This window comes from Hyperolius riggenbachi, chromosome 1 (genome assembly GCF_040937935.1).
Source record: "Hyperolius riggenbachi isolate aHypRig1 chromosome 1, aHypRig1.pri, whole genome shotgun sequence".
NCBI classification, from domain to species: domain Eukaryota; kingdom Metazoa; phylum Chordata; class Amphibia; order Anura; family Hyperoliidae; genus Hyperolius; species Hyperolius riggenbachi.
Genome location: NC_090646.1, coordinates 181,551,135 through 181,563,881, shown reverse-complemented (window position 1 = coordinate 181,563,881; position 12,747 = coordinate 181,551,135). Strand labels below are relative to the sequence as shown.

General features: G+C 41.9%; 1 protein-coding gene across 2 annotated transcripts in view; it reads left to right on the top strand.

Annotated features, from left to right (window-relative positions):
• The window catches only part of TMEM131L (transmembrane 131 like), a 151,203-nt gene extending 139,413 nt beyond the window's left edge, over positions 1 to 11,790 (top strand). For both annotated transcript variants that reach the window (XM_068278905.1, XM_068278904.1), the window contains exons 32-35: positions 3,170 to 3,296; positions 4,233 to 4,321; positions 9,357 to 9,529; positions 11,365 to 11,790. In XM_068278905.1, coding sequence (XP_068135006.1) covers positions 3,170 to 3,296; positions 4,233 to 4,321; positions 9,357 to 9,529; positions 11,365 to 11,640 — 665 coding nt within the window. In that variant the 3' untranslated portion in view covers positions 11,641 to 11,790. The remainder of the gene's footprint in view (positions 1 to 3,169; positions 3,297 to 4,232; positions 4,322 to 9,356; positions 9,530 to 11,364) is intronic.
• The last annotated feature ends 957 nt before the right edge of the window (positions 11,791 to 12,747 follow it).

Genomic DNA, 12,747 nt, shown 5'->3' with positions numbered 1-12,747 from the left:
CATATTGGGGTCATATCTGCTACCGATTGTGCATATTGGGGTCATATCTGCTACCGATTGTGCATATTGGGGTCATATCTGCTACCGATTGTGCATATTGGGGTCATATCTGCTACCGATTGTGCATATTGGGGTCATATCTGCCACCGATTGTGCATATTGGGACCATATCTGCTACCGATTGTGCATATTGGGACCATATCTGCTACCGATTGTGCATATTGGGACCATATCTGCTACCGATTGTGCATATTGGGACCATATCTGCTACCGATTGTGCATATTGGGACCATATCTGCTACCGATTGTGCATATTGGGACCATATCTGCTACCGATTGTGCATATTGGGACCATATCTGCTACCGATTGTGCATATTGGGACCATATCTGCTACCGATTGTGCATATTGGGACCATATCTGCTACCGATTGTGCATATTGGGACCATATCTGCTACCGATTGTGCATATTGGGACCATATCTGCTACCGATTGTGCATATTGGGACCATATCTGCTACCGATTGTGCATATTGGGACCATATCTGCTACCGATTGTGCATATTGGGACCATATCTGCTACCGATTGTGCATATTGGGACCATATCTGCCACCGATTGTGCATATTGGGACCATATCTGCCACCGATTGTGCATATTGGGACCATATCTGCCACCGATTGTGCATATTGGGGCCATATCTGCCACCGATTGTGCATATTGGGGCCATATCTGCCACCGATTGTGCATATTGGGGCCATATCTGCTACCGATTGTGCATATTGGGGCCATATCTGATAACGATTGTGCATATTGGGGTCATTGGACGTGTTTTTTGTTAAAATCTGCTCACATTACGTGTATTTTCTTGAGAAAACCTGCACAATTATGTGAATTTTCTGGGAAAAGGGTCACCAAAACTTGGGCCCTCTGTCTTTGCGTTGCACTTTTAAAGGGAACCCGAGGTGAGAATAATATTGAGGCTGCCATATTTATCTCCCTTTAAGCAGTACCAGTTGCCTGGCTGCCGTGCTGGTCCTCTGCCTCTTATTCTTTCAACCATAGACCCTGAACAAGCATGCAGCAGGTCAGGGGTTTCTGACAATATTGTCAGAACTGACAAGATTAGCTGCATGGCTTGTTTCTGGTGTAATTCAGTTCACTACTACAGCCAAATAGATCAGCAGGGCTGCCAGGCAACTAGTATTGTTTAAAAGGAAATAAATATGGCAGCCACCATATCACTCTCACCCTGGGTTCACTTTAAATTACAGTTAGCCCCGTCCTCATCCGGTCATGACCACGCCCATTTTTTCGCCGCGGCGCGCTTTGCGCGCCGCAGGTTGTGGCCACACCCATTTTTTGACGCGCGCCGTCAGCTCCCCCGGAAATTGGTCCAGCACCTGCATAGCACCCCCTAAAAAAATAACTGCAATACTGTATGCAGTCATTAACCCCTATTGAGACCCAAGTGAAACTATTACCTTTGCTGGGTAGAATTATACTTGAGTCAATAAAAAAATTCCAGCTTAAAGGACTTACGAGGCCAATTTTCTAAAAAAAAAAAAAAAAAAGTTAGATACCTGCATCTGTTTGTAAGGCACGGAGGACGCCGTCCGCGCCCTCCGTGCCGTTCCGCCTTGTCCCCGACGCTCAAAAGCCCCCCGAACGGCTCCCGACCGCAAGGCCCGGGCTCTCCAGCCTGCACAAAGATGGCCGCCGGAGCTGGCCGTGGCTGCGCAGTCCGCATAGCCGCGAGTGCGGCTGCGCAGCTCTGAGGACAACGTCCCGATCCCCGCTACAGGAAACAGCCTGTTACGTGGATGGGGGGGTTGGCCCTCGAGCTGCACAGCCGCACTTGTGGCTATGCGGACTGCGCAGCCACGGCCAGCTCCGGCAGCCATCTTAGTGCAGGCTGGAGAGCTCGACCCGGGCCTTGCGGTCGGGGGCGGTTTCAGAGGGGGGGAGGGCTAGGGGGCTATTGAGCGCCGGGGACCAGGCGGAACGGCACGGAGGGCGCGGACGGCGTCCTCCGTGCCTTACAAACAGATCGGGTATGTGCAGCACTATATATTGGTGGTGAACTTCATTGGCTTGGTTAGATTTTAGACAGTTGTAATATAGGCATATATAGATACCTAATTTGTGGAAGAAGAGAAAAATAGGGGTGGCCAAACCTATAATGCAATCTGAAAGAAGTTCTAGAAAACTGACAGATTATTCCTTGTACTGGACAGCTGCCTCTCATTATCTTAATTTTATAGAAAGATCCCCATATCCATTTATGTTTTATATCAGAACAGGAGAGAAAACAATTACCAGTAAAAGAGAAAAAGTCGGAGCACCAGCTCATGCGTATAGGGGTTTAATGACTGTCACATAAGCATACAGGCATTCCAGCTAGGTTACAAAGGAGAGATACCGGCCTTAAAGCCGGTTCACGGCAACTGCTGCTTCCTCAGAGACCAAAGGTATTGATGTCTACGTGAGCACAACCATTATAGGGGCAGTCTATAGAGCTCGTCCTCAGCAAGCGCCTGGTGCCTTCCTATCCTTCTTTCTACCCATTTTAGGAGAGAAAACATATTGGCCTCAATTCACTAAGCTTTATCAAACACTTTACTACACAGGATACTAACAGGATATAAGCCCGACGAAGGCTGCAAGGCCGAAAGCTTGCTTATTTTTATTCATTTTTAGTTAGCCAATAAATGGTATCATCCTGATTTAAAACTTCACTTTATCAAACGTTTGATAGTTTACCTCATGGGTAAAATCTAATTTTGAAGTCACTTAAGGTGTTATAGATTTATTGAACGTTTTATCGATAAAACTTTCGCTAAATCCATAACACCTTAGTGAATTCAAAATTAGATTTTACCCATGAGGTAAATTATCAAACGTTTGATAAAGTGTTTGATAAAGCTTAGTGAATTGAGGCCATTGTGTGCAGTTATATTTTGCAAGTACTACCTTGGGATTCCACTAGGGGGTGTTGGCACTACTGAGTCCCTGGTAGATTGTATGTATATTGTATGTGATTACTGTATAGCTGAACCCTAGATGCCACTGGAACATGAATTGAGAGATCAATTATAAGTTGTGCCATCTGGATGTTTTAATATTATTTATATTGTTTATATTGCACCTACATATTCCTATGTTTCTGTAGGTCTGTATTCCCAGGAAGATGTGTGGACTCCGCAGCCAGTGTGTTTATCCAATGATGTCAACTACAACCTCGAGGGCACAGTGACATGTGTAGCGCAGGACGCTCCCGTGCCTCCAGTACAGAACAGGTACATGTGGTCCCTTGGTGTGCACTGCTGCATTAGTTCCTGTACAAGTCTTCAGTTCATTCCTGAAAGCAACTGGCATGGGGAGAATGTGTGTTTTAGAAGAGCATTAAATACAAATGTGTATGATCAGTTACTTGTAAATGTATGATTGCAGTTCTGTACATGGGATAGGTAGCTGGTGCTGGAATGTTGTCTATCTCTAAAAAGTTCCAGAGCATCGAGTACAATCTTTGTACCAAGATGCAGAACACAAGCACCACGTCAGAAATGTAGTGTACTGAAACACCTAGCAATCTCTCCACAGTACTCCGGTTAAGGTACTCACCAGATTCATAGATCAAGATCATAAGGAGCCTAGGGTCATGCATATGGCGGGTTGGAGGTTCATCTCCAGCCCCATCAGTTGTGTAATGTCCATTCCCTCTTGCAAAGCTCTTTAAAGTGCTGAGAATGAATATACCAGAAAGTAGAGGTGGATCTATACAGGCCCGCAGGTCCCACTAACTAAAAAGCCAGCAAGCAAAGGGACATTTCCTGAACTCTGACAAAAGTCAAGAGATTAAACTGGTCAGACAAGGAGGAGGTAGTACACAGATTGGGGTATTTGCAGACGTATACTGGAATCTATATTGCTAGATGCAGCAGAAACTGTTATGTTTTTAGAGGTTTAGGGGGATGAATGTGATGTTGACCTCATTGTCCAACCCGCACCTAACGAATATACCAAAAGCTAGCCCCCTTGTAGAGAGCCGATTGGAATGTGCCTGATGATGCAGTGTGCCTTGGAGCACAATGTACATCTACCTCACCTTTCTCCAACTCCGGTCCCTGTTACTCCCTGGCAGCTTCTGAAATGTATGTGTGTGCATTCTTTGAGCTGAGATTTGACTTCATTGTAGTAAATTTCTCTTTTTACTCTGCTGCTGTTTATTGTAGCTTCATCAATTGGAATTCAGCAAGAGAGGGCCAGTTTCCTGGCATGTACGGCTCGCTGGAATTGAATGACTTCAACTCGTACAGTGAAGGTAATGATGATTAGCTGTGCTGTGTGAGATGTGGTGCATTCTATGGAACAGTGCATATGGTTGTGTGTGTGTGTGTGTGATGACAAATAAAAAAAAAAGTCAGATTTAGTAAGATAGGATGCTGTAACCTATATCTGTCAAATATCTGTTTTGAGGTCACTTCAGAAAGGGTTTTTTTGATTGACCACTAAATATTGGTAACGTGTGTCATGTGCACTGCGGTCCAGTTCCAGGCAGGCTGGTGTTTCACTATAGCTGGCCAGCATCCACAAGCTGTTGTGGCTTTTAGAGGGTGTGTAGCACTTGTTTCTTTATATGGAATTTTGATACTTGGTCTCCTGAGGGTTTTTTTTTTCAACAGGCAATGTTGTATTTGGGCTGGTTAAAGCACTGTGCAGTTTTTGTATTTGTAGTGTATAATGTGTGTGGCATTAGCTCGTGTATATATGGGTAGTACAGGAATAATGTTAGGGTGTCACAGTCACATGACTGCAAGACTGCAGCTGCAAACCCCTCAGCCACTGTCCACCATATTCATCTGAGTTCAGTTTCCCTTTGTGCTGCACACAGTGTATTGAGAGTTTTCAGCATTTCCATGCCTGTAGAACATTCTGCTTTTTCATTTTGCTATTGAACAAGTAGGCATGGGTTCTGGACTTTAAGATCATTCTTATACCTGTTTTAAAAGAGAACTATCATTAAAAAAGAAGCAGAACTGGGAAATGAAACTGCTATCTTCCTCCTAGTTTATAAGAAGCAGAACTTGGTGTGTATGATATATACGGGATCAGCAATTCTATAATGTTGTTTTCTTATCTATTTTCTTGCCCTTGCATGGGTTTTGAAACTTGGTATTTCAAAATGACTGGTCTTTGGTTGGTGCGGTGTGTGATGCAAACCCAGCCAGGGAGACAGAATGTAATACAAATATCTAATATGGAGCTTGGATGAATGTAGGTTTCTATACGTGTATGTTCTTCACCTGTCCTATATAATATGGCCACAATTAAAGCGGAATATAACCCTGCATTTCAACTTTGCTCTAAAACATTATTTACAGCATATTATATGCAACCAGCATTTCTTTTTTACTAGACCAGCATTGGAAGGGTTACACACAGATCTTTAAAGTTCCATGGATAGAAATGCAGATGCATCCGAAGTTTAGATAGATACATTTAAGTAAACAAAATGTAACAAGTGAGGAATGTTACACATCTTTAGCTGTCCTACAGCTCCCGCACAGTCAGAGTGAGTCACATTCCACAATTGTTACATTTTGTTTTGCTTAAATGTATCTATCTAAACTTCGGCTGCAGGGAGCAGTTCTCTCCAGGAACTTTAAAGCTCTGTTTGTAACCCTTCCAATGCTGGTCTAGTAAAAAAGAAATACTGGTTGCATATAATATGCTGTAAATAATGTTTTAGAGCAAAGTTGAAATGCAGGGTTCTATTCCGCTTTAATAGAATGTGGTGACTGTCCTCTCATGTCTCTGGGCATCTTTAGGCAGAGAATATTGTATTCAGTCTTATAAGCCTCATGTACTCTGATTAAGATATGAGGACCAGTAATGCTGGGAACACGTTACGGTTTTCCATTAGATAGATGCGTTTGATAAATTCTGTCATGTCCGATATTCCTCTCAATCATTTTACCGCTTGATTTCTCATTGAAGTGAATGGAAAAAGATAAGGAAAGTGAGTGAAAGATGAGATGTGGAAAATCTAGCGGAAAAAACGATTGATCAGTGAATTGAACGGGAAAAAAACGTATCGTATTCCCAGCATAAAACACTGAAAGCAATTGCTATAATGTGCCAGTCTGGCTGCCTCATGTGCATATCTAAATATGTGTTTTACTTGTTTAGTGTGTGTTCAAGACAAAGAGCCTAATGGCACCTCATTGCCCATGTCACTGCCTTAAAGGAAACGTGAGGTGGTACAAAGTGCAGTATTTATACTTACCTGGGGCTTCCGCCAACCCCATGTGGTCTGTAGTAGGAATGGGCAATAGGATGCAAAATATTTTGAGTTGATGCAAATTTATACAGCTTGAAAATGGACCAATTCCAGTGTTCTCCCTAGAATTTGTTTCCAGCCGGGTGGCATGAAAAAGTAGCCGGGTGGGGCGAGATGAAAATGCAGGGCAACTCTGCTTACAGCATAGGAGGAGGTGAGGAGCTGAGCCGATGACAGCCGGGTGGTCACCAAATCTAGCCGGGTGGAGCTCCCGGCTAAAAGAGCCTGGGGAGAACACTGAATTCGATTTTACCTCAACAGGATTTGATTGGTTCATTTTAAAATTTGCATAGTGCTGCATCAACTCAAAATTATTTGCCTCTCATTGATCATCCTTAGTTTATAGGCTCCCTCCCCGGCCGCTCCATTGTCTCGTGGTCAGCTCCCGTAATTTGGCCAGTCAAGCTCTTCTGGGCATGCCCAGCCGTGTTCAAGGGGCCATTCACACTTATTAGAATTCACATGTCATGCGGGTTTGCGATTTTGTATTTGTCGCACATTTAATTATTTCAATTACCGGTACATCATATTTGATCCATGTTTTTCTTTTTTTGTGTTTTTGGGGATTTTTCTGCGTCTAAATCGTGTCCGTAATGCTTTTTTCTTTGTGTGGTTCGTTTGTAATGTAAGTCAATGAAAACACCAAAAAACACAATTTGTAACGCGCAAATCGCATCTGATTAGGACGTTAATTAGATACATTCTGAAAAATTGCAGGGAAAATGCACAGAATCAGGCAAAAACAGAAAATTGAGAAACGCTGAATCAGACATCGCAGGCAGAATCCGCAGCAATAAGTGTCAATGCTTCCTAAAGGTGGCCACACACTATGCAATCTGATTATACAATTTTTATACAGTCTTACCAACATCCATGTAGTATAGCACCAATAGATTTAGACCAATAGTTCAGACTATGTGCGTTCCTAGCAGTTTTTTTACAGAACGCGTATGGGCAGACTCTGCGCATAGAAACGGCTACTAATGTTTTCTAATAGCCTCGTTCACATGTATGCGTATGAGACGCATACGTTTCTCATCCACATTGCTGCACGCAGTTCTGAGCGTCACACACACAAACGTACGCAATGAAAGTCTATAGATGCTTATCAAAAACGCGTACTATTGCGTTTTTAGCGTGCGTTTCCCATAATTTTTTCTGTTTCCTGTGTGAAGTGTGTGTGTGCAAAACGCAATAGAAAACGCATTTGAACGTAAGAAAAACGCATACAAACGCATGCGGTTTCAACTTGCGTTTCTTTGAATTTCGATGCGTTCTGTAAACGCTGACAGTATGAACAGGACCTTACTGTGACTTGGATATATTTTTCAGGGAGTCGCCTATATGCAGGGCTGTGGAGTCGGTACGAAAATCCACCGACTCAGACTCCTCAGTTTAGGATTCCTCCGACTCCTCGACTCCGACTGCTCTAATTTGCATATTACAATCTTGTTGATTGAAAGTATGTAACGTGAAATTCGTCTCTTAACTGCCAACGCTTAGGAATTTTAAAAGACAACTGAAGTGAGAAGGATATGGAGACTGCCATACTTATTCCCTTTAGTCATTGACTAAAACTAGTCCTTGGTAAGAGTATTTGTAAAAGGTACAGACCGGAACAAAGAACATCTATCAGGCCCTAGCCAATGTAACTGTGGGTACAAGAGTGATGTGCAGGTACTCTGCAGGGGAATAAGGGGATTCTTCCTCTATTACACATTCTTCATGCACAGTCTGAACCAGGTTTATGGGTGATAGACAACACCTCTGTGTTCAATGTGCACAACATTCTCAGTGGATTCCCTGCAGCTCTGTGGAGAGTGCATATGTAGACTATAGTACTACTGTGTAACAAAAGTAAACCTAAGACAGATTAAATTAGTTTTATACATACCTGGGGCTTCCTCCAGCCCCCTTCAGGCTAATCAGTCCCTTGCTGTCCTCCTCCGCCACCTGGACCTTCTGCTATGAGTCCAGGTACTTGAGCCAGTCTGGCGTAGTGCGCATGCATTCACTCCGCCGCCGGGAGAGTACTGCACTTGCGCAGCACTATTGCGCAGGTGCAGAATGCTCCTGGCTGTAAGAGCGGCACATGGCCGGACTGCACTGACTGGCTGAACTACCGGGACTCAGCAGATGTTCCAGGTGGGGGAGGAGGACAGCGAGGGACTGATTAACCTGAAGGGGCTGGAGAAAGCCCCAGGCATGTATAAAACTTTTCTTTTCATCCGTCTCGGGTACCATTTAATTTGTAGTCCCCAAACCAAATTTTAACAACATATCAAATTATTTGATTTCATGAGCAAAGAGTACATTTGCATAAATCAGAATCAACGCAGAATTATTTCCATCTCATTGACCATCTCTATTAGTGACACAGCTACACATCAGGCTTTATTTTTACAGCATAGATGTTATTTAGTATATATGAGATTCCTGTGTACACATCATGTATACAGTCACAATCAGATATGTATATTTAACTTTAAAAATACGGGGACTGCTTTATTGAAGCAGCACAAGTACGGTAACTATTTTTTGATTGGTTTGTTTATGTTCATTTTTGTGGACTAAGCACAGCTATTACTGTGTATATACATTATTTATGATGACTTATCTGAGAAATAGAACATTTTATCATATTTTCTATTTTAATTACAGTTTAAATTCATTAGGAGTCGGAGTCGGTGCATTTTTTCCACAACTCCAGGCACCCAAAATTGCCCCGACTCCACGACTCCGACTCCACAGCCCTGCCTATATGCTACATAAAAGTGATAATATTGGTGATTGATTGTACAGTCAGATTGCATAATGTGTGGCCACCTGTAGGCTTTGCATTCAGCCAGCTGCTGCTTGTGCACATTGTAGGCTTCCATTGGGTTACCATAGGGGTAATGAAGTATAGAAAGCACCAGTTGAATTCTTTCTTGATTTTTGTCTTTTTAGTGCCAACACTTTAATATAGTACATTGAAAACCCACCAGTGTCTCAATATTGTGCTGTTTTTTTCCAGAAAACATGAACTATCACAATGGCTACTCCTGTCCAGAAGTCCAGAATTCGGCTTTCATTGACCAATGTCAGTCTACCTGGAACATGAGCCCACCAGCAGCAGCATTACCTGCCCCTCCACCCACTCCCCCCATGCCAAACTCCTGGGAACCAGCTAGTTATGTCAGCACCTCTGTAAGTCTATATACTTTCTGTTTCATTATTTTATAGAGTGGTTGGATTCATTTCACCATAGTGAGTTCTTCATAGTGTGGTTATCATTTTTAATGATTCAAAGATTCCCTACTAATGGATGGAAGTTTTAGTAATGATTACTATGTCTAAACTATATGTGTACTGTACAAGTTGGAAGTTAAAGGAGAGCTCCTTGGAATGCTTTGGAATATGCATTACAGAGGTCATGTTCTGCAACTGCTTTAATCTTCCTCGGTCCCTGTCCCTGGGCAGCTCTGCTAAAATTGCTTGCATCAACTTTACAGAAGAGTGATAAAGTACATACACATTCCCCATCTGTACAGACATCCTCTGCATTATACAGCCTTCTGGCCAGGCGGTTGCTTTTTCCTGAGCTAAATGTGCCTGAACTTTCACTGCTGGGCAACAGAGCGTCAGCTAAAATGATTATGACCAAATGTTTTGGGCATCGAAAGCCATGTGTCCGCACTTAGCTATATGTACTGCTTGGAATAATGTTTTTATTGTTTGTAACACATTAGGCACTAAAGATCCCCCTGCATTCAGTGAGATAAAGTACAGCAGAACATTGCTCGATGTCCTTATTTTTTTTTTTTTATATATAATTAATGTTTTTATTATTTTTATAGGAGTACTGGTTTTCTTTAATGTTATGTTGCTTTCACTGATTGTGCCCAAGGCCTGAAACACATGGTCATAGTTGCAATTCCCCTATTGCTGGCTGATCAGCCCCAAAATTAAAGTTACACTGATTTACCCTGGCATCTTCTTAGAGCCTTGTGCTGCTGACCAAGTTTGTTACTTGCATGTTGTGTCAATCGAATGTTCACACATGCACACATTAAAGCTTGGTACACCTTCAATAAAGATCAACCAATGGTTGGCCAATTTTACCACCTTAATTTAGTATGAAGATCAACAGACTTTGAATACTATGAACAGACTGCAGGTAAACCTTCATTCTACATAGGTCAGCAATTGGCTGATCAAAATTGGATGTGTGTACCAGACTTAGGACATGGATGGGATGGATGAATGATGTTTACCAGCACATTTTGTCACTCTTCAGCTGGTCAGACACTGTCTGTTTCTGATCAATCTTCAGCTGAATTCCCTTTTTAGCCATTACAATTATCTGCTCAGATCATTGACTGGATTGGATGTGAATATTGGCCCATATTTACTAGAACTAAATCTTAAAGAAAACCTGAAGTGAGGAAACTCACTTTATAGTTGATACTTAAGTAGAGGAAAGGCTCTGGATAGTATAGTCTTCCTGTTTCTTCATCTGGCTTATCATTGCAGCGCCGTCTCTGGTTATAGCTAAATTGTACCAAATAGCTGTTTGGAAAACCTCGAGCAACCTTTGGAAATTTTTGCATTCTTGATTAGTTCCGAGGATGGGCAAGTTCGGACTTGCACATGCACAGTATTGATGCACTCATCCTCAGAACTTCTCTGGGTCACGAGTAGTTCCGAAAGTTGCCCAATGAGTTCTGAACAGCTACAACTAGAGGGCAATGTAGGGTTGAACTGACTGGAGGGATGAGAAGGCTCTACACTATCCAGAGTGTTCCCTTTACTTGGGTATCAACCTGAAGTAAGTTTCCTCATGTCAGGCTTACTTTTAAGTAGCAGTCACCCATTGGGTGTGTGTTACCTAGATTAGTCAGTTTGAGGAACTAGAACGTTGGGTCTACTTTAATAGCTGACAGAAGAAAATGCTTATTGCTAAAACTACTGTTAGGAAAAACATATGGAAGAATGTTTCCTCATAGCTGTATTTACAAACCATGTGCTTTTGTGTCTTACAGCCTTACCTTTCCAGCACTAGAAGTCTGTCTCCCATGTCTGGACTGTTTGGATCGATCTGGGCTCCACAAAATGACGTATTTGATGGTTGTTGTCCTGTTAATGGATCCCCTCCACATTCTGACCACATTGGAAGCCACTCTATGATGTGCAAGCAAGAGTACACTTCCAGGTTCAATCCCTTCCATACCTATATGAATCTGGACATTTGGACATCTGCTAACAGAAATGGAACATATCCAGTCTCCAGGGACTCTGGATACTGCGGGAACATGTGAACAGAATATGCGTGCAAGACAATGTGATTAGTTGTATGTGCGGTTTTTTTGGTCACTAGAGTGAGCAAGTCGTTGGAATAGGATACAATGTTGGTGAATATTTTGGCACTTTTTATATGGATAATAAATTTCCATTTTTTTTTTACTGTTGTAAGTTTGTATTTGTAATTTATTTGTGCTTCTTTTCGTAATGAGCTCTCACTCAGACCAATGAGAACATCTAACTGGATATGGTGGATCCTGTCATTTATAGATGCTTATGGGTAATTTATGCCATCAAAAATGTACTTTTTCATCCCTTCACCAAAGCTGAATCAAAGAATATCTGTAATTAAAGAGACACTGAAGCAGAAAAAAAAATTGATACAATGATTTGTATGTGTAGTACAGCTAAGAAATAAAACATTAGGATCAGAGACAAAAGTCTAATTGTTTCCAGTACAGGAAGAGTTAAGAAACTCCAATTGTTATATCTATGTAAAAAAGCCATTACGCTCTGTGGAGAGGGCTGTCTTCTGAAGTTTATCTCAACTGTCAGTGAAGAATTTTCTTTTTCTCTGCCAGAGGACAGGTCAATAGTTCACAGCCTGCTCTGAAAAAAATCATTTCGAATGCTGAGAACAGTAGTGTATAAACTGCAAACATTAGAGAATGATACAATGTTATAAAACACACTAAAAATAAAAATATGAGAATATTTTCTTTGCTACTAATCTTCTAGTAATTATATGTACTACACAACCAATTCATTATATCTTTCCTGTTTTTTCGCTTCAGTGTCTCTTTAACCACTCTTCTGTATCAAAGGGCTGTAGATGTTAAGTGCAGCACAAAAACGCACTATCCCACAGAATTGTAAGAATTTTTTTTCATTCTTTCTGGTCATTCAATAACCCCTTTAGGTTCAGCATGCAGCTACTATCACATCCAGGATGTGTTCCCAAGCATTGGTTTTCAGATCATGAAAGTTGATGTTGGTTTAAAGAGAATCTGTATTGTTAAAATCGCACAAAAGTAAACATACCAGTGCGTTAGGGGGCATCTCCTATTACCCTCTGTCACAATTTCGCCGCTCCTCGCCGCATTAAAAGTGGTTAAAAACAGTTT